At 42.1% G+C, this 22708-nt stretch overlaps 1 protein-coding gene across 1 annotated transcript in view; it reads right to left on the bottom strand.

Moving 5' to 3' along the window:
- DNAH11 (dynein axonemal heavy chain 11) overlaps positions 1-8474 on the bottom strand; it is a 321947-nt gene extending 313473 nt beyond the window's left edge. The window contains exons 1-2 of the mRNA XM_078059358.1: positions 8133-8474; positions 6586-6729 (exon numbers count right to left, since the gene is read on the bottom strand). Coding sequence (XP_077915484.1) covers positions 6586-6729; positions 8133-8474 — 486 coding nt within the window. The remainder of the gene's footprint in view (positions 1-6585; positions 6730-8132) is intronic.
- Between the last annotated feature and the right edge of the window lie 14234 nt (positions 8475-22708).

The raw sequence follows: 22708 nt of genomic DNA, 5'->3' as shown, positions 1-22708 counted from the left end.
TCTCTGCCTGCGATGAGCTCAGTGGGTTAGGTCCTTTGCTCTAAGAACGGCCATCATTCGAGGCATATTCAGGATGCCAAGTGGAGACACAAGATAAACACACTGATACATAAAAATCATTCAGGGCTCTAGAAGTAGAAGGCTTCTGGAAAACTGCCAGTCTGGTCTGCCCGGAATTAGCTTTGGGAAAGGGAGGGTAGTTCACGAAGAACTTTGGAAACTACACTGAAGAGTTAAAGTTTGTTGGGCTTGGAACATGCACTGACCCACTGGAAAACTTCCTTCTCGACTAAATCCCAGATCTCAAAAACTATTTCTGAACATCAGGCGTGAGGAAAAATCTGGTTATTCGGCATAGCTAATTCACTGGGTACGGTTTCAAACTTTCACTCCATTTATGATTCTATGACGAAGCCAACTTCTTTTAAAGTATTTCTGTCACACTCTGTAGATAAAACTGTGAAATTCTGAGCCATGTGCTTTGCAGAGTGATTAGTCAAAGAGCTAGAGCATCACTGCAAACCTCATTTAAAACAAATAGACCTGGGATGTGCTATTTAATTACAGAACAATTTGTTAAACTATATACAAAGTAATTCAATTAGTTGGGGGTTTTGTTTTGTTTCCGTTGGGAAGTTTTTTTGCCTACTTTTTGTGGTTTAGAGGAAAAATTCCAAACTTTTTCTGAGAACTAAAATAATTTGAATGTTTACATATTCAATTGATGTACAATGTATAACTACAAATTAAAGAACTATGGGGCCTTGGCTATGGTTTTCTCTACTTACCTTCTTTGATCTTTTTTTAAGATTTTATTTTATTCATTTGAGAAAGAGAGAGAACATGAGTGGAGGGAGGAGCAGAGGGAGAGTGACAAGCAGATTCCAAACCAACTGCAGAGCCCAAGTAAGGGCTCCATCCCACAACCCGGACACCACCTCATGAGCTGAAATCCAGAGTCAAAAGCCCAACTGACGGAGCCACCCAGGTGCCCACCTCTTTAATCCTTCTTTAAACTGGGGATTTTCTTTTTACAATGGTTCTTAAGTAGAGACTAATACCTGGTCAATACTTTCAAAATGGTAGGAGCCAGGGCCTCTCCCAGACTTCTTAAATTGTAATGCCCAAGGATGGGACCTAGACATTACAAAAACCAAATCAGACTTCCATATGGGCTCGATAAGCCAAATGAGTAATAATGATAATTCACAACTACTGTTTCTTTAAGGATTACGGTCACTATAATAAAGAAATAGCTATATAACATTTTAAACAGTTTGGCTAAATACAATACAGCTACAAACCATACTGTATGGGAACACATTATAATGTAGAGAAAATTGGGAGTTCAACTTTGGATAGGTTAGGTTTGAGACATTACACACTAAGTGGCCATGTCCACAAAGAAGGTGGACATCTGAGCTTGGAATTTAGAAGAGAGATCCAGGCTGGAGAGAGAAGTTTGGGAGGCCCCAAGCACATCAGCGTCAATTCCCATTACTCTGTGGAGCGGAGTCAAACTCCAAAAACTGTTCAACATTGAATATAAGTGAGAGTATCATTTAAATGAGAAAAAAGTAAATATGAAGGCACAAATGACCTTCCCCACCTTCAATTCAAACACTTGGTCCATCCCTTCCTTATTCTATCCCCATTTAAGAAGCCAAACACTGGGGGGCACCGGGGTGGCTCAGTCGTTAAGCATCTGCCTTCGGCTCAGGTCATGATCCCAGGGTCCTGGGATCGAGCCCCGAATCAGGCTCCCTGCTCGGCGGGAGGCCTGCTTCTCCCTCTCCCACTCCCCCTGCTTGTGTTCCCTCTCTCGCTGTGTCTCTCTCTATCAAATAAATAAAATCTTAAGAAAAAAAAAAAAAGCAGCCAAACACTGGAAAACTCCCTCAGTACCTTTCAAAGCAATCACTGTATCAGTCTCTCCTTCATTCAACAGAATCACCAATCCACCAGTCCTTGTATGTAGTGTGTGTTTCTCGTTAATGTACAAATCAGAAAGTTACAAGTTGATTAGCTTGGAATGCAAGTCATGAGGGACCACTGACATTCCATTTGACTCTACAACTTCCTAATTAAGCCTGCTCTGATAAAAACTTTCCTAGAATGTGCATTACCACAACCATCTTCCAACCAACACATGAATTTGGGCTTGGCTACCGCCTTTGCTAGCAACCATCTGAAATACATGGCTGTTTTGTCTGTTTATTCGTTTGTTTTTTCTAATCAGCCTCTCCGGCCTTGTTTCTGACCACCTTCCAGCTCTGGTTCCCCAATCCAGCTACTTTAATTTATTCCTTTTTAAAAAATGAACCTTCATTTCCTCACCTCTGTGCCTTCACATTGTTTCTCCCTCTGCTCAGAATGCCCTTCCTCCTCCTCCTCCTCCATCTAGCTCTCTCCTCCTTGTCCTTCAACACTGTGGGGACCAAGTAATTTACCATACAACTGTGGCTGCTTTTGAGAGTAAAAACGGAGACACTAAAAACTATTAGCAGACATTAACTGATCTGTAACAGGTAGAAACCAAAAGCGCCCCAGGCAAAGGGAGACCTATGATCATCCTATTCCAAAGTCCCCCCCACCCCTGCCAGCCTTCTAGGTGTGAGGAGCGCCCCTAGGCTCCCACAGCATGACTACTGTGACCTCCCACCGCAGACTCAGCAATCGGCCTCCCTGAACAGACGCATACTTTCTGAGGGCACAAACTACATCCGTAATTGCCATGTCTGTCCAGTCACCAGCACCAAGCAGGTCTTCAATAAATATGGATTAATAACTGAGATTAGCATGAAATTTCCAAGTGTCCTTTTCACATGTCCAAAAAGATTCAAACGGAAATATTAGAGATGATATACCAAATGCTTCTTCTCTAAAGAAATACCTTGAAGCCTCAGTGTTCTGTCTGAGAACAGGGTGTCAATTAGCCCTTAACTGATTTTCATTCATTCAACAAGTACTGAGCTCCTACCACATGTCAGGCAAGGTCTTAAGTGGTTTGGGCCACAACAGGGAGCAGAACAAAGATTCAGAGCAGGGACTAGGGTAAGGCAAGTGAGGCATTCATGCTGGAACTGAATATCAAAGGGCACCAAAAAACTCAGGAATCAAGATGAGTAATATTTTGTTTTGTTTTTTAAGATTTACCTTAGAGAGAGAGCAAATGAGTGCACATTATCACACGTGAGTGCAGGGGGGTGGGGGGCAGAGGGAGAGGATCTCAAGCACACTCCCCTTTGACCACGGAGATCAACACTAGGCTCAATCTTATGACCCATAAGATTATGACCTGAGATAAAACCAAGAGTCAACTCTTAACCAGCTGAGCCACACGGGCGCCCCTTAAGAGATTTTTTAAATCAAAATTAATGCAGGGGCGCCTGGGTGGCTCAGTCGTTAAGCGTCTGCCTTCAGCTCAGGTCATGATCCCGGGGTCCTGGGATCGAGCCCCACATCAGGCTCCCTGCTCGGCAGGAGGCCTGCTTCTCCCTCTCCCACTCACCCTGCTTGTGTTCCCTCTCTCGCTGTGTTTCTGTCAAATAAATAAATAAAATCTTTAAAAAAAAAAAAATTAATGCAAAAAAATTCATGATGAACAAATTATCAACATTTTAAAATAAAGACAGCAGCGATATTACTTACTTTTGCCTCAGGCTCCAATATAATCTAGTATGGCACTGTTAGTGATCGGTTTTTATTTAAAGTGATTTTTTCATTGTTTTTTTAAATACTGCACTAAAACTTCATCTTGATTACTGAGTTGATTTTTTTTTTTTCCTCCTCGCCTACCTGTAAATTTTGCTCTTGAAGTGGGTGCCTCATTTGCTAACGCTAGTCTCTAGCCCTGCAAAGGTTCCTGCCCTCCCAAAGGGTGGCTTTATTAAAAGGAGTTATTTGAGCAAAAAGACGTGAAGGACATGAAGGGGCTGAGTGAATTCTGGGGAAGATAAAGAAATAGCCGGGGCAAAAGTGTACCTGAGACAAGTAACAGCAAAAAGGTCATGGAGAAGTCTGATCACAGATTCTGGACTAGGGCTTCCATCCCGTAAATAAGAACTACCTGATGGTCCTGATTCAGGAGCTCTCAAGAAGGTCCTGAGATTCTACAGCCCTAACACGTTTCTAGGTAACACCGAGAACCCTGGTCCACAGAGAACATGCCAAGTCTGAATGACTACAAGCACTTGGGCCTGATTCGGAGTGAAAGGGGGCCCAGGGCAGGGTCTGAGCAGAGAAGTGACATGTTCTGACTCCTGCTGCAATAGAATCCCTCAAGCAGCTGTGTTGTGCATGGGTTCTAGATGGGAACCACGCAAAAGCAGAGGGATGGGTTATGAGACTAACGTGAGACCATGGTGAACCAGCCCAGAGTGGCAGCGGTGGAGGAGAGTATGGAGGATGATTCTGAAGGTATTTTGAAGGTAGAACTTACATGATTTCCTGCCAGAATGGATACAAAGGGTGACACAAAGAAAGGAGTGAGGGCTGACTCCCAAGTCTTCCGGCTTGGGCAACTGGAAGGATGGAGTTCACATCCACTATGCTGGAGGTAACCACAAGTAATGCAGGTTGGGGAAGATCAGTTCAACGTTTACTACCCAACAAGCATGAATCTCAGGAAAACAAGTGGATCTCCAAGTTTGAAATTTGGGAGAGAGCTCTTAGCTAGAGAGAGAAGTTTGGGAGTACCTTGCTCATCATCAGAAACCACTGTCAATCAGCCAGTTTTGTGAGCTATACTGGATACCAAGCAAAGACAATCCTTGTAAAAATCCTTTTTAAAAAAGATTTTAAAGAGAGTGAGCATGCACAGGGAGGGGCAGAGGGAGAGAGAGAATATCAAGCGGACTCCCCGCTGAGCACGGAGCCTGACATGGGGCTCCATCCCACGACCCTGAGATCTCAACCGAAGCTGAAATCCAGAGTTGAAATCCAGAGTCAGATGCCCAACCTACTGAGGCACCAGGAGCCCTCCTTATAAATGCTTCTAACCTAATACATAGCTATGCCTTACAGCCTTGTTCATACCGAATTTAAGGCTCATTCATAAATAAACCCAAGTGACTTCATAAGTGTCCTCTTAACTTTTTTTTTTTCTCTAATACTCAGATTCTCAAGCATAACTACATAAATCTTCTAAATCACTTAAACTCTGAGGTTCTGTATGGTTTATACCTACGATAAATGTACTTGTTGACAGCTTACTCTTTTTCATTTAACGTTCTTCTGAGCGGAAGGCAGACCCTGGGACTGACACAAATCCAGAGAAAGGTCAGAGGAACTTCAAAGAGCTGTGTGTCTTCTATTGCGAGACACTGATGGTAGTCTAAGAACTCCAATGAAGAGTGCGGCCTTGCCCTTCCAAGCCCCAGTGGATGGCAATCTAGGTTCAAATGACCAAAAGCCATTCACATTTCACGTGAAATCCTTTCATCAGGTTCAGCTCAATAAACATTTCTTGAGCTCCTGCTACAGACCAAAAAGTGCCCCAAGGGCCTGGGGGGATTGAAAGCTCTCTTAGTGTTTCCCTGAAATCATCTAAAACCAAGTCAATTCAAGAGGAGGAGAGGGAAACCAAGGTAGGGTACTGAAGTTGGGAGTGAAAGACCTTGGATAGTCCCAGGAAGCAGAATAGGTGTGAAACAGGGAGAATGGCAAATCATTAGTAATAAATATGCTGGTAATTATTCCTACCTTAAGCATTGGCCTTGGCAGGACTGAACTGATGACAGAGATCTGATTTCTAATCCAGCGTTTCCCGAAATTGGGGACACATGAGAATCACCTGGGGATCTTTAACTTCCACCGGGCTCCAAATCCATTCTCATTTAATTGGTATTAGGAGTGACGGGGGCAAGGGTCGGTTAGAAAAGTTCCCCAGGTGATTCTCAAGTTCAGCAAAGTTTGAGAACCACTGCTCTAGTTCTATAGAACCTGATCATTTGGTACATCTTTTCTCAAAGCTGGTCTGTGAACGAACACCAGAAGTAGGAGGTTAGACAGGAAGAAGACTGGCCCCACCCCAGACCTCCTGGAGCAGCCTGCCTTTAATAAAATCCCCCCGCATCCCACATTAAATCCCACTTTAAAAACCCCACATTAAAAAACCCTACATTAAAAGTTTAAGTAACCTGGGTTTAGAGAGCTTTTCTCTGATTTAAGGGGAGAGGAAAGAGGAATTTTAACGCATTTTCAAAAACTTTGTTTCCATTACCTTTTCCCCATTATCTGACCTGAGTGACACAGAAACTAAGGGAAATCTGAAAAACTTATAATACTCATTTCCAAAGTGTCAGTTTGTCTCTAATCAACGTGAAATCTAAAACTACAGCTAATTACAAAAGCCTATTCAAGCTGCTTTTTACTTCTGTTATTTAGAAACAGAGAAGAAGGATGATCCTACAAATTACCGTCCATTGAATATCAGCACCAGTATCATCTCACTTCGGGAACAGTCTGTTATCACATTCCATATACTTGGCTAAAGAGATTACTGGCTTCTACAGTTTTTTAATAGCCAGAGTTTTTCTGAATAATGCCGAGCGTCATAAAGATTCAAATATTAAAGACTAGTACCTCATCTAGGAAAGCAGTTACATGTCCAAATGATGACGCAGTTAACTCTCCAAATAAAACCGTCTGAGAAAAATCATTTACTCCAATGTTTTCGGTAATCTTCTTGGCAATATAAACAAGTTTATGTTTTGCATCTCTTGGAATCTGAAACAAGAGCAAGATAATTAGTTTAAGTTCACAGTATAGTTTCCATGTTAACAAACAGGATTTGCTGTATCTAACTTGTAGCTCGATCGCTAGAAAAAGAAAAAACCCTGGCATCTTGCCTACCTTTATAAATAAGGTAGTTCTGCTTCCCTTCCCCCCTTTCTACAAAATGTATACAGTTTTCTTTGTTCTTTTATAATGCTAATTTAATGGCATTATTGGTGTGGAAGTATTGCCTTTAAAGGGCATGTCAATTACCCAAGATCATTACATCCCATAACATCTAGTAATTAAAAACAAATTCAAGGAGAATTTAGAAGTTTTCTATCTCAGGAAAGGTTTAATCCTTTTTATAACCTTTTTGTTGTTGTTGTTTGGAAATAAGCCAAACTGAAATGAAGACCAGGCACAGGAGGTTAATTTTTATTTCTATTCTCAAGATAAAGTGGTTAATGAAGATATTCTACCATTTCCACAACTACTGCGTTATTTCTTCAGATATAATCATTTAACTTGGGTAATATTGGAGTTAAGTGTCCTACTTCCTTGTTTAACAAATTTTTTTAATTAGTTATAACTGCAAAAGTAGGAGAACAAAAAATTTCAAAACTCAAAATCCTAAGGCAGACTCCTGTTCTTCTCTGGGATTCCATTTCCCAACTATTAAAGTGACCACATCTAGTGATGATGAAAAACACTTGTATAACATTACACTGAGGCACGGTACAACACTAAAGACTGTAAATCATGTTCCAAACTTTTCACTTAAAAAAAAAAACTGAATACAAATGCTGTACTTGTGATACCTTAACCTTCAAGCGGAGGAGCAGTCTAAATTTTTTTAAAAAATTTTTAAAAAAAGGGGGAAGGAAGGAAGGAGAGCAAAGAAAAAGGGAAAAAGATGGAAAGAAAAAAAAAATTTACCATGCTTGCTAAATACCATGTGTGCGCAGACTGCCCGGGGAACTCCTTTAAGGACTATTTTACTCGAGATGAAATGTGACAAAGCAGTCAGAATGAGCACAGAACAAATTATTCAGACTCTGCTAAACATTTTTTAAAGACAGGCCCCCAGACTGACCCAAGAGCGACTGAAACGGAAGTTATCGGGAACCGAGAACCCACCTTGCACCAAAGGCCCAGGCAGCTAAAGAAAGCACAGCTTTTCCTGCTTTATCCCGGTCGAACAAGCCGACCTTCTAGAAAACTAAACTACAGCTGCTTAACTGCAGAGTGGGCGCACGTGGGGGATTTTGCAGACTCCAGGGCAAGAGCTCCAAAGAAAGTTTTTTAAAGCGCCCGAGTGCGTGCCCCACGGGAATCCAAGAAGGCGCGACTGGTCTGTCCCCGCTATGCAGGGCAGGCGGCGAGAACGGGTCCCTTTGCCTGTCGCCCCTTACCTCCCGGGAGACCGCGAGCGGCCCCGCGGTGGCGACTCTGAACACAAGGCAGGCGGGGCTAGGGCTCTCCAGGAACTCCCCCAGCACCTGCCGGTGGTCCTCGCTCTCCAAATACTGGCTCCATTTCTCCGCCGGGAGCCCCAGCATCAGCTCCAGGCGGCCGCCGAGAAAGCGCACCCGCGCGTCTCGGGCGAAACTCCGCGCTCTTCTGGCCGCCGCCGCCTCCTCCTCTTCCTCCTCTTCCTCCTCCAGCTCCATCACGCCCGCCACCTCCAGGCCAGCGACCGAGGTTAGGCGAAGGCCCGGGACTTCTGGAAAGCGGCGCGCCTCCGGGGCAGCCATCCCGCAGGTCCGACAGGATGCGGGACCGGTCGGCTCCACGCGCTCGCCCCTGCCCAACCTGGGGTGGGCGAGGACGCCCCTTCCCTCCCACACGCGTCGCGAGAGGCGCCCACCTCCTCCGGCGATTGCAAGCAGCGTGGCCCCTCGCCCCCACCTGCTGCTACTTGGCTTGAGGGCTTTGCTCGCGGTGCGAGACCTGCGGGCGGAGGCGCTGGCCGGAGAGGAGCTGCGCGTCCCGTCTCCCGGGAGACGGCGTCCCCGCCCCAGCCCGCTGAGGGCGGAGTCAGCGCCGGGGGTGGGGCCTTCGGGCTCCGGGCTCCGAACCCCGCGGGAGAAAGGGCCTGTCCTGTGCGGGTCTGAGCCGCTGGGTGGGGGCCGCCGCTTCCGCCCTCCGGCTGCTTGGCCTACTGGATGTTCCGTGAGGCTCCCAGCAAGCGAGAGTAACAGCCCAGCACTGATTAATCTTGGCTTAAGCAGTGCTGTCTGGTGCCGAGCTCCATGCTAAATCCTTCACCTTGATTATTTCATATAATCCCTAAAAAGTCAGGGCTCCAACTGGTCAGCTTGTTTTATGGGCAAGGGAACTGAGTCACAAAGTGGCTGCCTAACAAGGAGAAAGTGGAACAGGAATTCAGGCCCAGCGCTACGGGCTTTTATTCACCTTGCTGAAGGTTGTCCAAATATTACCAGAAAAGAGCTAACCGGGCAATGCAACTTTCCTAGTTGTGGAAATAGAAGATCTAGGTATTCGAAGTCCTGATTCTGATCCTCACCGGCCACTTACTAGAATGTTAATACGCCCAATAAGGAAATCCATACCGCTCTTTGTACACTACAACGTAGTACTTAGAATTATCACGCAATCCAAGAGTAAAAGGTTTGGGGAGAAAAGTTCCAGATTAAAGACAGTCTCCGTGATATTGCAATGGGATTTCAGTATGGCCTATTAATGACATCTGTTGAGACTATTAAGGAAACTCCGATGACTGAAGTAGCCAGAATTTTGAGGGGGGTTCCTCGAACTAAACTTTTTTTAATGGGTCCCCTTTACTTGTTCATTGCAAGATAAAATCTTAAAACCCCAATTCTCTCATAGTAGCTCTGAAGGAGGGTTGCCCTCAATAATCCATTATAATAACTGATTATTGATAAATAGTTATTTCTAGCAAGATTTGAAGCCTCAATAATTTCTCTTTTTGGGGATCTGAGTCTGATGACAATCTGTAAGCTTTTCTAGTGACATGATCAGATTCTTGAATTAACACAGACTCCTGGAAAGCCTTTATAACAACTTCAGGCCATCAAGGGTGCTGGGTATGGGCCACAGCAATCCTTGATCCTCCAGTGGCTAGGATGCAAGTCTGGGAATCACAGCAAACACCTTACAATGAGCTTCTTCATCTCTACTCTCACCCCTGCAGTCCAGCTTTGCATCCCCTACCCCAGAGAAACAGAAATTCTGTAAATAAGTGTTGACTTAAATTAAAAGTGAAAACCCACTTTCAGATTCAGGGGAAAAAACAAAACTCGATTACAGTGCTAATATTAAAGTACAATTTTCAAGAAGTTAAATATGTAACTCAATATAGAGAATGAAGACATGTCAAAGATATACTCAACTCATTATTGAGGGAACAAAATGGTGAAGTTGTTCCACAGGGAATTAGAGAAAAAGATTTCTTGTCCATGGAGGAAGACTGTTAGAATAGATTACTAGGTTAGATACAATACTCCTTAATGTCCTTCAGAACACTATAACATTAACTTTTGTTTGGGGGCTTTTTAAAAAATAATTTGATTTTAGAAATATTTAAATCTGTAATGAACAAAAATCTGTAAATAAAAATATAACTTCATAGAGTTCAGATCTGTAATCAGTAGTAAATAGTGAGTCAATGATCTCAGGGTCTTTAGATCAAGCCCCACCGGGTTCCACAGAGTCTGCTTAAGATTCTCTCTCCCTCTTCCTTGGCCCCCACCCCTCAAATAAACAAATAAATCTTAAAAAAAAAAAAAAAAAAAGAGTCAAAAGAGGTACATTTCCATAGATAATTAAGTAATCTTTTGGTTAAATGATGTTCCAGTGTGACACTGAAAAGCAGGCTGCCTTTCCTTTACCTTCTTCCCAAGTTTTGAATAATTTTTCTTAATAATAGCTAACATTTATCAAGTACCAACCAATCAAGGGCTACGTACTGTGCTGAGTTCATTTATTTGCTCCACAAATATTTATTGAATGCCTTCTAAGTGCTAAACACTGTTCTAGGTGCTGAGAATAAAACAGACTAAGTTCTTGCTCTCATATCAGTGGTATAAACTAGAGTTATATTGGCTAGACGAGAACTATTCCACCAGTATTGAGTATGTGACCTTGATCAGCTACCTACCTTCCTAGGGGCCTCAGTTTCGTCATCTAAAATAGGAATAATAAAATGGCAGATTTGATGATTTTTCAGTAAACATCCCCTTCCCCCCCCTTCATGATTGAGTATACTTTTCTGTTCCTTTCAAGTTGTATTTGGCCATATGACTTGCTTTGGTCAATGGGATATTAGCAGACATGACACAAAGGCTTGAAATGCGTTTGCATGGTGGGGCTTGCCCCCTGGTGCCCCTGCCATTGTCAGGAGCAGAACATCCTCAGCTAGTTCTCTGGTGCAAGGAACCAACGTGGACCCAATTTGAGCTCAGAGGCAAGTCCAGCTAAACCTGCTCTCTATCAGTCTACCCTTGGTCAACTTACAGATACAGGAACAATAATAAATGATAATTGTTTTAAGCCTCATAATTGTGGGAGGTTCGTTATGTAGCAATAGCATAGCAAGAGTCAATGAGACGGTTGTCCTGAGAATTAACTCAGTTTAAATATATAGAAAGCATGAGCACTTAGGTCAGTGCCTGTACACTTAAACATTACAAAGAGTTTATCGTTAATTAGGGAGTGCAAAACATGAGAAACTGAACAAGCAAAGGTGAAATATGTTTATTACGTCAGATAATGATAGGTTCTAAGAAGAAAAGCAAAGGAGAGGCAAGAGTTGGGAAGGACAATGCTAATCAGTATCAATGCTCAAGAAAGCAGAAATTTAAGTGAGGAAGTGAGCCATGGATTCTGGGAGAAGACTATTCCAGGTAGAGGAAAAAGCAAATAGAATCATAGAGATGATGCTTGGTTTTTAGAGAAACAGCAAGACCAGTAAGAAGGAAAATAGTAGCAGATGAGGATAAAGAAGAAACATGTTGGGGCGCCTGGGTGGCTCAGTTAGTTGTGTCGACTCTTGATTTCGGCTCAGGTCATGATCTCAGGGTCGTGAGACTGAGCCCCTTGGTAGTCCCACATCAGGCTCCACGTGGGCACGGAGTCTGCTTAAGATTCTCTCTCTCTCCCTCTGCCCTTCTACCCCCGCCCCTGCTCCCTCTCTAAAAAAAAAACTAAAAAGAAGAAGAAGGAGAAGGAGAAGAAGAAGGAGAAGAAACATGTGACCAAATCATGTAGGGCAACGGTGATGGCTGGGTTTTTCTTAAAATGAGATGGTGTGGTAGAACTGTCCCCACCGTCCACTCACCCTTTATTCCTTCAGGTAATAGAACACTTACCCCATTGCAGGTTTTAATGGAACTCATGGTCACCCAACTGGAAATTTCACTTCCTAGTTTCTCTTGTAACTAATAGAAAGTGAAAGTTACGAGGTACAACTCATGTGTCATGTTCTTAAAAAGAATCTGCCAACCCTCCATTTCTTTTGTCTCTCCAGCTTGCTCACTAGTATCTGAACATGGTATACTGAGTCATATTCACTCACACAAATGATCCTTAAGCATATGAAAAGATGCTCAACCTCCCTCACAAAAGAAAAATACAAATTCAAACTATAGTACAATACTATTTTTTTTTTGGTTACTAGCTTTAAGATTGACATATTCTTGGTATGAGTAGGGAAACAGGCACTCACATCACTCCTGGGAATTCAAAATGATACAATCCCAGAGAATTAGTCAGTTTCTAGAAAAATTATCTATGCATTTGCCCTTTGACCCAGCAATCTTTCCTCCAGCTATCTATATACAAAGCTAGTTATCACAGCACTACATTTTAAGTAGAAAAGACTAGAAGCTACCTAAATGCCCAGGAATAGTTGACTGGTTAAATAAACTACAGAACATCCAAATAATGGAGTAATATGCAGCTACAAAAAGAATGAGGATACCTCTATATGCTTTAGTGGAATGATTTCCAAGACATATTTTCTTTTTTTTTTTTAAGATTTATTTATTTATTTGAGAGAGAGAGCAAGAGATCACGAGTGGGAGGAGCTGAGGGAAAGGGAAAGAGAGAATCTCAAGCAGACTCCCCACTGAGCATGGAGCCCGACTCGGGGCTTGATCTCACAATCCTGAGATCATGACCTGAGCAAAAACCAAGAGTCAGAGGCTTAACTGACTGAGCCACCCAGGAGCCCTTCCAAGATATATTAAGTGAAATATGAAAGGGAGAGAAAAATGTGTATGTTTTGCTACAATTCATCTATGAAAGTGGAGATGGTACATCCCTGCTCTCCCCACAGTAGTTGTTTATGTGAAAATATAATTACCACAGGGGCGCCTGGGTGGCTCAGGCGTTAAGCGTCTGCCTTCAGCTCAGGTCATGATCCCAGGGTCCTGGGATCCAGCCCCACATCAGGCTCCCTGCTTAGCGGGAAGCCTGCTTCTCCCTCTCCCACTCCCCCTGCTTGTGTTCCCTCTCTGGCTGTGTCTCTCTCTGTCAAATAAATAAAGAACATCTTGAAGAGAAAAAAAAAAGAAAAAAAAATATAATTACCACAATGGGAGAATAAGCCAAAAAACTTTTTAAATGTTTACACATGAGAAAGGGTGGAACAAACAGGGACAGAAGCTAGACTTCTGAAAATATACACCATTTTCTATAGTTAATGGGAATCATGTAAATATTTTACATATTATAAAATAAGTTTAAACTTAAACCTCGAAAATAAAAAAAAAACAATGAACCAAATGAACTTACCTAATTATTGAGTTCTTGTCATAACCATACAGAGAGGAACTATTTCAAGTGATTTTAAAATAGTAATTAGCATATCCCTAAAAAGATAAAACCTAAGAACAAAAAGAAGTACACAAGATAAAATAAAAATGATATAAACAAATCATTTTAAATTGTTTTCAGTAAGTATGTTGCTAGTAATAGTATGGGTAATATTACTGTAAAAATGACTGTGCATTGTGAGTACAAAGCTGCCATAGATTGATTCTTAGATAAATAGATTCTAAGACTCTGTGGAATTTGCATGCAGATCATTTACTAGGGTGTGTGCTCAGGAAAAAAAATACCTGTAAGGGAATAGAAGCAGCAGGACTGGGCAGAGGGAGCAGTTGAATTGTCAGGCAGTTGTAAGAGAAGCTTTGGTTGATCCCATGGGGAGCTTTTTTTTTTTTTTTTTTAGATTTATTTATTTATTTGAGAGAGAGAGAGTAGGGGGTGGGGGGTTAGAGAGGGAGAGAAGCAGACTTCCTGCTGAGCACAGAGCTCAATGCGCAGCTCAGTCCCATGAGCCTAAGATCATGACCTGAGCCAAAATCAAGAGTTGGATACCTAATCAACTGAACTATCCAGGCACCCCCCATAGGGAGCTCTTTTTTTTTTTTTTTTATTTGAGAGAAAGAGAGACAAAACATAAGTGGGGAGGAGGAGCAGAGGGAGAGGGAGAAGCAGGCTCCCCACTGAGCAGGGAGCCCAACACAGGGCTCTATCCCAGGACCCCAGGATCATGACTTGAGCTGAAGGCAGACGCTTAACCAACTGAGCCACCCAGGCACTGCCCGCCCCCCCCGCCCCCCACCACCACGGGGAGCTCTTAAACTGGCTCTTTAGAGATGTCCCAGATTGAGGCAAGAGAACCACACCTTTGTAGCCCCATATTGTACCGGGGAGGAGGTATAATCTTGGCCAAGTCAACATCCTCTGGCTGAGGGCAATTCCTGGGGAAATTCTCAGCATGATGCCTCAACAGGACTCTCACCAAATGTTTTTAGTAAGAATTCTGCCATGTCCATAGAAAAAAGCCTATGAGTGGGTGGGTACACATTCCCCTTGTATCTGTGGCTCCAACAGTCTCTATATTCTTAAAATGAGATTATTATTGATGGAACAAATAAGTAAATAAATAAGTACCCTCTCTTGACCCTCCACAAATAATTAATTAAGTGATCAATCAACACCCCTTCTGTCCAGAACATGTAGCCTAATTCCCCTCTCCTTGAAGGTAAGACTGGATTTAGTCACTCTTCTATTGAATGGAATATGGCAGAAAGACCTAAAGGTGAAGCAGACATTGAAAAATACTTTCTGGCAAATCAGCTCCATCCTAAACACAAACTAATGTTATAGGAATTTGAAGCTTGGAGTGCCCTAAGCGTAACCATAGCAACAATAAATCTCAAACCAGGTCAATCACACACACCATAACAGAGATGAAGAATGCTTCTAAGTGCATCAGAAGACTCAACACATCTGAGCAAAGAATCAGTAAACTTGAAGATAGGTCAATATAAATTACCCAAAATGAAACATGAAGAGAAAAGAGTATAAAAAGGAGGACTGGGCGCCTGGGTGGCTTAGTTGATTAAGCATCCAGCTCTTGATTTTGGCTCAGGTCATAATCTCAGGATCCTGGGATGGAGCCCCACACTGGGCCCCGCACTCATTGGGAGTCCGCTTAAGGATTCTCTCCCTCTGCCTCTCTCTTATATAAATAAATAAATCTTAACCTCCCCCCCCCAAAAAAAGAGGACAGACATCCAAAAGCTGTGGGCCATTATCAAAGAGTCTCAAACACGTAGTGGGACTCTCAGAAAAAGAGAGAGAATGAGGCCAAATAAATATGTTTTAAATCATGGCTGAAACTTATTTTTCAAAATTAATGAACAATACCAACCACAGTAGCAGGAAACTCAGAGAACACCAAGCAGGATAGATACCAAACAAAGCAAAACAAAATCCCACATACACACCTAGGCATATACTATTCAAACTGTTTTAAACAAAAGATAAAAAGAGAAATCTTAGAGGCAACCAGAGGGGGAAAATACACACGTGGTATAAAGGAAAGAAGTACAACAGATTTATTTTCAAGCCATAAGATAGTGGAGTGACATCTTAAAGGACAGGGGAGAAAAAAGAGTTAAATCAGAGTTCTACAGCTGGCAACAGTTATCTTTCTAAAATGAAGAAGAAATAAAAAACTTTCTCCGATAAAAACCAAGAGGGTTCATTATCAGCAGACCCGCACTACAGGAAGGCGGCAGAACAAGACAGACGAAACCTGGCTTTCAGGATCAATTGATGGAGCAGCGCTGCTCATCCTTCGGGACTTCCCTCATGGCTTTGAACTTCTACAAAAAAGAGAAATAACTTTTTTTTTTTTTTTTTTACTGTATTTGGGTCTCTGTTAAAGCATTTTAGCCTATATTCTAATTTGTACAGATGAGAGCCAGCTAGGGGGTTCTTTAAGCAAAAGAGTGACATGATCTCAGGGCGCCTGGGTGGCTCAGTCGTTAAGCGTCTGCCTTCAGCTCAGGTCATGATCCCAGGGTCCTGGGATCGAGTCCTACATTGGGCTCCCCGCTCAGTGGGGAGCCTGCTTCTCCCTCTGCCTCCCTCTCTCTGTCTCTGATGAATAAATACATAAAATCTTTTTAAAAAAAATTAAAAGGATGATTCTAGCTGTTTGCTGTGACGATACAATAAAGAATCAGGATTATAGCAATAACCCAGATGAGGAATATTGGTGGTGATATTTAGTAGTGGAAGTGGTGAGAAGTTATGAGAAGTGGTTAGATTTTTGAGTATCAAGGTGAAGCCAACAGGATTTCTTGAAAATTTGGATGTGGAATATATGAAAAGAAATAATTATGGATTAATAGAATTTTCTTTTTTTGTCTGAGAAGATGAGAGATGGATTTGAGATGTGCTGAGATAAAGGAGCCTGGAGATAAAACACATTTGAGGAAGGAAACCAGAAGACTGGCTTTGGACATGTTAAATGTGGGATGTCTAATAAATGTCCCACTGGAGATAATGAAATGTCAGTTGAATATATAGTCTAGGTTCAGGGGAGAGGTGAAGCTAGAGAAATAAACTTTAGAATTATCGGCATAGAGATAATATTTAAAGTTATGAGACTGGGGAACCTGGGTAGTTCAGTCAGTTGAGCATCTGACTCTTGGTTTTGGCTTAGGTCATGATCTCAGGGTCACGGGATCGAACCCTGGGTCAAGCTCCATGTCCAGCAGGGAGTCTACTTCAGATTCTCTCCCTCTGCCCCTCCCCACACTCGCTCTCGTGCTTTCTCTGTCTCTAAAATAAATAAATAAATCATTGACAAATAAATAAATAACGTTATGAGACTAGAGGATATCACCTGGGGTTATCTGAGGAACAAACCCCGGGACTGAGGATGAACCAGCAAAGGAGACTGAGAAGGAGAATCTAACGATGTAAGAGGAGAACCTACAGAAAGCAGAGTTTTAGGAGCCAAGACAGAAAAAAAAAAATGTTTCCAGAAAAAGGGAGTAGCCAACTGTACAAAATGTTTCTGAGAGGTTGAGGTGAAGACTGAGAATCAGCTGTTGGACTTAGTCACACAAACGGGTCATTAAAGACCTTGAAAAGAGGTTTGTCAAAGAGTGGTAAAGTCAAAAACCTGGTTGGAATGAGTTTAAAAGAGAATGGAAGAAGAAAATTTGGAGACAGTGAGTATGGAAAACTCTGTTTAGGAGAAGCAGAGAAATGGAGTAGGAAGTAGGTGTGGGAAGAATTTTCTTTTTCTAGATGTTTTCTTGTTTTCTAAATATATCAATGCATTTTTTTCCTGATGAGACTGGTATAATAGGGAAAATTTGCTGATGCTGGAGAGAAAAGGAAAGGATCGCTGTCTTTGAGCAGGTAAGTAGAAGATGGATTCTAGCTTTAAACAGGGGTTTGCCTTAAATAGTAACACAGAGATTTCATCCACAGAAGCAGAAGAAAAGGCAGACGTAGCCTGATACATGTAGGGCTGGGAATTGATAGAGGTTGTCTTCTGATTGTGCCTATCTTCTGATGAAGTAGGAGCAAAGTCGTTATTGGAGAATGGCAAATAGGGAGGAGGTGTTCAAGGTTTGAGATCAGTGAAGGTGTGAAAGAGTGGCTCGGGAGACTGGAAAAGTGAATAAACTATCCAAGTATAGAGGGTTTGCAGAGCAGCACTAAAGGCCCACTTGAGTTTAACTGGTATCAGTTTGGGGGTTTTTCTTCAGCCATATTCAGCTGCATGGTTTTTGAAACGAAGTTGGCTGGATTTAATCTTAATTGGTTGGTTTTTGCCAGGATAGTTTGATGAAGGAGACTGGGGCAGGACAGTTGAGGGTGTATGGAAATTAGTCATTAATATTTTACTACGAATGCAATATCACCTTATACCTGTTAGAAAGTCTATTGTAAAAAAGACAAGATAACAAGTATTTGGGAGAATGTGCAGGAAGGAGAATCCTTGGGCACTGTTGGTGGGAATGTAAATTGGTGCAGCCACTATGGAAAACAGTATGGGAGTTCCTCAGAAAATTAAAAGTAGAACCACCATATGATCCTGAAATCCTACTTCTGGGTATACATCTGAAGGAAATGCAACCACCGTCTCACTATCTGGAAGAGATGTCTGCACCCCCATGTTCACTGCAGCATTATTCACAGTAGCCAAGACATGGAAACAACCTAAATGTCCATCTACGGATGAATGGAAAAAAAGTCTCAGATGTATATATATATTTATAAACACACACACACACACACACACAGAAGGAAATCCTGCCTTTTGAGACAACATGAATAGACCATGAGGGCATTATGCTGAGTGAAATAAGTCAGACAGAGAAAGATAAATACTGTATAATACCATTGAATGTAGAATCTGAAAAAGCTGAACGCATAGAAATGGAGAGTAGAATAGTGATTACCAGGGCTGGGGGTTGGGAGATATGACGAGATGTGGTCAAAGGGTATAAATTTCCACTTATAAGATGAATCAGTTCTGAGGATCGGGCATGATGAGCATGGTTAACAATACCGTGCTGTAATCCTGGGCTAAGAGAGTAGATCTTAAATGTTCTCACCACACCTAAAACAACAACAACAAAAAAGGTAATTATGTAGGGTGCTGGAGGTGTTATCATCTAACCTTGTGGTAATCGTTTCACAATATATACGTGTATCAAACCATGACATTGTACATCTTAAACTTACACAATGTTATGTGTCAATAAAGGTGGAAAAACTATTTTATTATGGTACCTAAGCTGAGTAAGGCGAGAAATGAGGGGTGATGGGGCAGTAAAAAGGTAACAGAACCAATGGATTCTGACGGGGAGAAACATGAATAACTTGCCTAGAGCGTGTAAATATTCAGTTTCTCCTCTGGGAAAGTAGGATTTCTGCTAAATACGTCCAAGGATGAATTCAGACTTAGCCTTCAGGACCAGCCTCATAAGTAATAGTATGTGACTATTTTCAGTGTCTCAGAAAGTTCTCCTCTACTGTTTGCTAATGCCCTAAATCCCCTCAACCCATTTGCTCCAATCACGCAATTATTCTGTGAGGGTAAGTGATCCAATTTCACAACTTTTTTCAAGCATGATGAATAGAGTATTTAAAAGAGCAGGAGGATACCCAACAAATGAAGGAGAAAAGAGTGTCCTGAGGAGAAGAGTAGAGGAGAATGACAGTGAAAATGAAAAACAATTTAACGATCCCGTCACAAGCGATATGTCAGGGAGGATGCCTCACTTCTAACTGCAGTTAACCAAAACCCCAACTGGTAGTGGCACATAATAAGGACATTCATAACCTCACAGAAGTCTCATTGTAGTGACGTCGTTGGTTGGTTAATTCAGTGACTCAGGGATGAGACTTTGTTCGTCGCTCTTTTCTGTGGTCTCCGACAGGTCAGTGATTCTCCTAGCACACTGCTAGGTGGCCACGGTGCTTTTTAGCCCTCCGTGTAGGTGACAATATCCAAAGGGAAGAAAAGGGAACATCTTCATTTCTGAGTGGAGAAAACGTTCCAGAGTCTCCCAGAAGACTTCCCTTTACATCAAATCAGCTAGAATTACATCTCATGCCCACGTCTCAACCTTGCACTTCTCAAGGGAAATGAGAACGCCTCAGTTAGTTTAGCTAATAAAGATCCAACTCCAGCCTCCTCTCAAGGATATGGCCACTAGGAGGAGCCTGAGCAAAATCTGGGTGCTGGTGGCGAGGTAAAAGGGAAAAGTAAGTGTCCGTTTGGTAGTTAACCAAGAGAGGTATTGAAGGTGTTTTTTTCCTCAGAAGCCACTAATAACCTAAAACATCATGAGAAATACCACCTTACGCTAACACAGTTTCTCATGAATTACAGAGATGTTATCACCTTTTTTTTTTTTTTTTTTAAGTGCAGCTAAACATTTAATGAAATTAATTCTTCTAGAATTCCTTGACTGAGGCCATCTTAAGATTTTGGAAGGAGAAGAAGAAAAACAGCGTAAAACTGAGAAAACCATGCAATTTGAGGAATTCTATTATCTGGATTTTCAGAGATATCGCAACATTAAAACAAGTTGGTGAGAGAAAACTCTAACAGGGAGCTGCTGTCTCAGCCCTAACATATGTAACATAGGCATAGAGAATGGTGACTCGTGGGTGAAGAGACATGCAAATCAGACAGGAACGGAAACTCATACAGTCAAGATCATTCAAAGCAGATCTAAACCAACAGTTTAGGGCGCCTGGGTGGCTCAGTCGTTGGGCGTCTGCCTTCGGCTCAGGTCATGATCCCAGGGTCCTGGGATCGGGTCCCGCGTCGGGCTCCCTGCTCCGTGGGAAGCCTGCTTCTCCCTCTCCCACTCCCCCTGCTTGTGTTCCCTCTCTCGCTGTGTCTCTCTCTGTCAAATAAATAAATAAAATCTTTAAAAAAAAAAAAAACAACCAACAGTTTATTTTCTTAACCACTGTTGGGTTTGATTAAAAAAAAAAAAAAACAACAACACAAAACCACTTAAGGCATCTTTCCAGAATATAAGCCTGAAAATAAGAGCTAAAGGCAGAAATAACAGTAGAAAATGAAAGGATTTAGAGAAAGAATAATTTCATAATACTTAGAAAATACTGAGTTGTACTGGAAATGACTGACAAAAGCAAGCAAGGAAGCAAACAAGAACCACAAGACTCTCAGGAGAGGAAATCCTCACCCAGTACTTGGTGTAATCTCTTCCTGTACCATTGGTCATGCGCTCCACTTGACATTATAGTTATCTGTGGAGGTTTCTTATTTTTTTCTTATTAGCAACTAAGTCCTTTGAGGGCAGGAACTATCAGGGAGGGGCCATTTATTAATTTATTTTATCCCTTACAGCATCTAGCATAGACCTTCTAGCAATACTATTGTTCAAATATTTGTTGACTTGAAACAAGCCCTTCAAAAAAAAAAAAAAAAAAGCCAGCAAAGGAAGGACTTCTGTTCCCTAAGAAATTTTAGTCAGAGAAAACGTTAGTCTTTGAAGAAAAAAATAAATCTGTAAAAAGAGATTAATTCAATTACAGGCGATCAGAACAAGAAAGCAGCTTTATGTTAGGAGCACTAGTTCCAGAGGAGGAAGAAGATTTAGAGATTAAATAAACTCATCAAAAGAATATGAAAGGCAGTGAAGTTGCAGGGGGTGTAAACACAATTATTTCTGAATATCTTCTAAATCATATTAAACATTATTATTTCTCTTCCTGTTTGTTAATCTTTCCTTGAAAACAGAATAAGGAGAAAGCCCAGAGAAAGTGCTCAGCTTAGGGCGCAGGTGGGAATTAAATGAAGATTGGTGATCCCTCCCGGCGTGGAGGCAGCAGACATGTATTAATTAAGCCTTACGCTCAAGTTTAGCGCTCAGCAGTTTACAAAGCCCTCTCATATAAGATATCCTATTTAGTGGAGAGAGATTTAAGGAGGAGAGCAATGTGCTTAGGTCAGATAAATCTCCTTTTTCTTTTCATATTTACATTGCTGATGTACCTAAGGTTTGTAATGTTGCTAAGGTTTCTCTCTGAACCAGTAAGCAATTGTTTGTTTTTCTCCCTAAATATATATTTATATTCCAAATAGGTTAGTAGTGAATTGTTCCAGGATACAGAATTCCTGGTAAAACTAGAATATTCCCAAATCTCCAAGGATGATCATGCCCTCTTACAATGCCCAAATTTTGCCAGCACCAAAAAGCCCCTACCACTTTCCCAGCAATTCCTGCCTCTTACAAAAAGGGCATCCTCTGTGACTCTCCAAGGGTTGCTGGGACAGGTTAGAGTTCATAAAGTGTTCTTCCAGGTCACACCAGCAGCCCCTTTCTCAGCCACCCAAGCCCTTCGTTTCCCATGTAAACAATGGTGCAAATACAGCAACCCCCCACCGTGAAACTCAGTACTTTTGTCCTGAAATGGTCAATAAAACTGCCATTGGCAAGATCAAGGTCTTCGAGAAGAAAGGGGGTGGATGAGAGCAGAAGGCAAATCACACACATAACTTAAAGTGTATTTCATCAATTGTGTGGTGCATATGTTTTCACGTCTCTGAAATTGGGGTGTGTCTGAATTTGTGGACTGCCGAGAACCATGTCTGTTGTTATTAGTGCCCCTACCATCCATCTGCAGCAAAGCTTGCAGAGAAATTCCTGGAGATAAAAGTGAAGCCTTCTTTTATGGAATGCTGCATCATTAATGCTGTTAATGTCACAGAAAATGATATTGGTTGAAAATTCATGATTCTTGGTGTATTAGTTATCTATGGCTGCAAAACAACTCCCCAATGTAGCAGCTTGAAACAACAAACATTTGTTAGCTCACGCAGTTCCTGTTGGTCAAGAATCTGAAAGGAGTTTAGCTGGGTGCTGCGGCTCAGAGTCTCTCATGAGGTGTAGTCAAGATGGCATCGGGGCCGGTAGTCATCTGAATGCTTGACTGTGCTGGAAGATCCACTTCAGGCTCACCTACATGGCGGTTGTCCAGAGGTCTCAGTTCCTTACGGTGTGGGCCCCTCCCTAGGGCTGCTTACAACATGGCAGCTGGTTTCCTCTGAAGTGAATAATCCAAGAGAAGAACTAAGAAGGAAGCCACAGTGACTTTCCATGTCCCAGTCTTGGAAGCCCCACACTGTCACATCCAC

Source organism: Halichoerus grypus, chromosome 12 (genome assembly GCF_964656455.1).
Source record: "Halichoerus grypus chromosome 12, mHalGry1.hap1.1, whole genome shotgun sequence".
Taxonomy (NCBI): domain Eukaryota; kingdom Metazoa; phylum Chordata; class Mammalia; order Carnivora; family Phocidae; genus Halichoerus; species Halichoerus grypus.
This window is presented reverse-complemented; position numbering and strand designations above follow the sequence as displayed.